The sequence below is a fragment of the Lygodium microphyllum genome, chromosome 2 (assembly GCF_053477565.2).
Source record: "Lygodium microphyllum isolate KBCC chromosome 2, Lygodium_microphyllum_v1.1.10, whole genome shotgun sequence".
Classification (NCBI taxonomy): Eukaryota; Viridiplantae; Streptophyta; class Polypodiopsida; order Schizaeales; family Lygodiaceae; genus Lygodium; species Lygodium microphyllum.
Genome location: NC_141136.1, coordinates 120,357,207 through 120,360,981, shown reverse-complemented (window position 1 = coordinate 120,360,981; position 3,775 = coordinate 120,357,207). Strand labels below are relative to the sequence as shown.

Genomic DNA, 3,775 nt, shown 5'->3' with positions numbered 1-3,775 from the left:
AAGCAAGCAAGAAAAGAGAAAAATGTCTACACTTGCAAGTCTTGACTGCCACACCCCCCTCCCTCCTTCCCCCCCCCTCCCCTATTTGTGAATCAATAACCCATGAACTATCTTACCACGTGAAACATGCATTAGGAAGCAAAGGGACTTAATTGTTCCAATTACATTGTTGCTTTGAACCTTAGTGCAAAGCACTAAGAGAACACGAGTTAAAAGCACCATGAGAATTTAGGAACAGAGCGCCTAGTTCCCCTTATTCTCCATTGTCTAGAAGAACAATGTTGAATGGTACATACATATGTATATCAATTGATGGGGGATGGTTTCTGTACATGGGCAAGGAGGCATAGGGACCTTCAACCCAACACCTAAGCACTTGCAAAGGTAAGCTAGTTCTTAGGCCAAGTTGACAATTATCTACACAATCTAAGCGTGTAGGTTCTTAGAGATAGCATGCCAAGCAAGCAAGAAAAGAGAAAAATGTCTACACTTGCAAGTCTTGACTGCCACACCCCCCTCCCTCCTTCCCCCCCCTCCCCCCCACTAATGGAAAATTTCACTATAATTGGAAATTTATTGGAGTGAAAAATTGCTTTGTGCTTCCATGAACTTTTTCAATGATTTCTCAAGGTTTATTACCTAGGGTGGCTTTACATCCATTCAAATGGGTGCATCCATAACTTTTACACATTGGACAAGGGTTTCAATTAAAACAAAGCATCATGGACAAAGGTTTAAATTAAAGCAAAACATCTTGCATCCATCATGAGGTGATTGGTTAAGTGCTAAGCCATATGCCATGTAAAGAATAGACCACTGGTCTTAAGTCCTGACTTGTGAACTTTTTGCTAAAGGAAGAACTTGGTGAGGGGGACAAGTCACCCATAACTTCTAGTGATCTAGCACTTACATATCTCATGTCTGTTTAGATTATTGTGCATCGACCTTGGTTTCACGAGGCCTAAATTTTGAGGACTGCAAAACCCTTTCAAAGGAGATTTGACTCTTCTGTGAATGTGTTACAACTTACAAATATATTGCCCTCCAAATAAATAGTAGCAATTTTTAAAAAAATACATATATGCCTAACGTGAAAAAGGAAAAGGAGAGCTTGCTAGTCTAAAGATTGGGCGTATTAAATATATGCTAGTCTAAATATATGCCAGTCCAAGCATAATATACGTCTGTGGCCTTAAAAAGAAAAGAAGAGAAGAGGCCTTTAAAAAGAAAAGGGAGAGCTGCTTTAAACATGGGAATGTCTGTGAGCTTTTCCACCTTTCCCAAGCACCTATAATTTGCCGTCCATAATTGTGCCCACTCGAGTCGTACACACTGCACAGATTTGCACTCTCAGACAGGCACACATGTACACATGCTCTCTTTACTTTTACGTACAGCAGAACCCACTGGCAGTGTCACAGTCGCACACTGCTTTACTCTCCTTTGCTCTTCTGTGAGTGGGCTGACAGACACCCCAGTAAGCAACACTATATTCTGTATAATTGGAGATTAGTAAGCAGCCAGTGAGTAGGACTAGTGTGATAGAGTGTCAGGTCAGTAGAGTCTTCTGCAGACAGTGATGCCATCTCCAATGGCCACCATGCTGATCTCGATGCGAGGATCAGCTGCGAGTGCCTTGTTCAGCTCCTGTATAAAAGGCCTACCATGCACGACATAGTCAGGGAAAGGGGTGCCATCAGGAGCAGCCAGAGATCCACTCCATAGTGTGTTGTCATAGACTATCAACCCCCCAACTTTCACCAGCTTCATGACCCTCTCATGGTAGCTCAAATAGTTCTCCTTGTCGACGTCCACAAACACAAAATCAAAGAACCCTAAATTCTTCTCCTGCATAAAAGCAGGAGACCAGGCAGCAGTAAGACTAACCTTTCTGAAACACTGTCACATCCTATACATTCTAAGACAAACAAGAAAATTCCTCAAGCATTGTGAAGAAGTGATTAAAGACAACCTCGAGAAAACAACCTCCGCTTCTAGATTAATTCTCTCTGGACAGACTGATTTTGTCAGAAACTTCCTCTTCCTGTATGTGCATTCAACATGCATGCATGTGCAGGCTTGTGTGTGCTCCACAATGTATCAAAAGCATTGTCTACAGGGGCAAAACCATTGGGAGGCAACAACTCTGATATATCTTACTATAGTATGCCCTTGAGGTGCGTAAACATACATCCTGCAGTAGTTCATCAAGCACAGGCATGCACATGCCTTCTCTGAAATCAATCTTGTGATGCACCCCTGCTTTCTTCATAAAGGGAACTCCGAGCTCGTACGTTTGGCGGTCAACATCCACGGCAATTATCTGTCATGTAGAATTTAGTGAGAATCAAATTATCAGAACGCACACTTTGGTTAGTGGCCCTGGAAGTGCTATAGACAAAGTCTGATTGACAGGATTTCACAGCCGTATGCTGAACTTATACCAAAACATCTGATTGACAGGATTTCATAGCCATATACTGAACTTATACCAAAACACCTAATGGACAGGATTTCATAGCCATATACTGAACTTATACCAAACCACCTGAACAAAGACATGATCCTGTAAGTAAGAATATATTATGATGATGTAGTAGTACCTTGCCATCATCTGGAAGAGCCAAAGCAGTGCTGAGAAGAGAGTAGCCAGTGAAGACACCGAGCTCGAGAGTGTTCTTGGCATTGATCAGTCTCAGGAGCAGCATCAGAAACTGGCCCTCATCAGGTGATATGGCGATGATGGCCCTGTCAATTTTATACAATTCTGATATTCAATTACTAATCCTGACTACTGCTGGGCAAATACACCAATCAATTACAAGTCATCCTACCGAGTCCGAGTGCGGTTAGTTAATACTTAGGAGGCATACTAACCGTGGATGATTTGATGTCATCTCTCTTAGCTCGCGAAGAGGGGCAGGCTCTCGAGGGTATACGTTGGTCTCCAGGATGTACTGCATAAGAATGAAAAATTATGCTCCCTGTATGTCAGTGAGAGAGATACAACAGAGAATCCGATTAGAGAGATGTGTAAGAATGATCAGGGGTGGGATAGTGAGCTTAGTATGCACTTGATAGAGGGAGTCATTCCGGAGCAGAGATTTGTGTCCAAATTCGTGCTCCGAGAAACCGCCATTATTAACATCAGCAGCAGCACCCTCTTGTGTTTGTGCTGTCGAGGGCACTCGCGCTTCATCATCATCCAAGCACCGAGCCATCGGTAATCTTCTCTCTAGAGGGAACTACAAACACACATATATATCCGTTTGTGAACGCCTTACTAGCACAAGCATAATGATAGAAGCTATAATAATCATAGAAGCTATATATACACGTTTGTGAAGGCCTTACCAACACAAGGATAATTATAGAAGCTATAATAATCATAGTAAAAGCATTATAAATAAAGGCTAATCCTGAACTTAGGCTGGTAAAAGCTAATGCCTAAGTGAGACACCCACGAGCACTTATAGGAAAGTGTAAAATCCTTGTAACTATTGAAACTAAAAGCTTGCCTATCGTATTCCATGTTCCTCCAAATAGTGCTAATTGTGGAAAGGAAACCCTCCTAGGATGACCCTTCAAAAGGGCGACAACATGTGAGACTGATTATGTAGAATAGAGGATACACTTGACACTATCGGGTGTGAGGATAATCACAATCCTTAGCAAGGGTGACCTCATCAAACCTCAAGGAAAAGATAAGGAATATTCTGACATACCAAGCAAGCCTAGTAACGAGAGCAAGGACTTGTTGAAATAGTTGATACAA

At 42.1% G+C, this 3,775-nt stretch overlaps 1 protein-coding gene across 1 annotated transcript; it reads right to left on the bottom strand.

Moving 5' to 3' along the window:
- Nucleotides 1-1,017: 1,017 nt before the first annotated feature.
- On the bottom strand, nt 1,018-3,306 carry LOC148040247 (caffeoyl-CoA O-methyltransferase 5-like). The gene is made up of 5 exons (XM_087697986.1): nt 3,075-3,306; nt 2,878-2,957; nt 2,604-2,748; nt 2,192-2,323; nt 1,018-1,848 (listed from the first exon to the last, which is right to left on the bottom strand). The coding sequence occupies exons 1-5, from the start codon at nt 3,219-3,221 to the stop codon at nt 1,555-1,557; spliced, it is 798 nt and encodes a 265-aa protein (XP_087554112.1). The 5' UTR covers nt 3,222-3,306; the 3' UTR covers nt 1,018-1,554.
- Between the last annotated feature and the right edge of the window lie 469 nt (nt 3,307-3,775).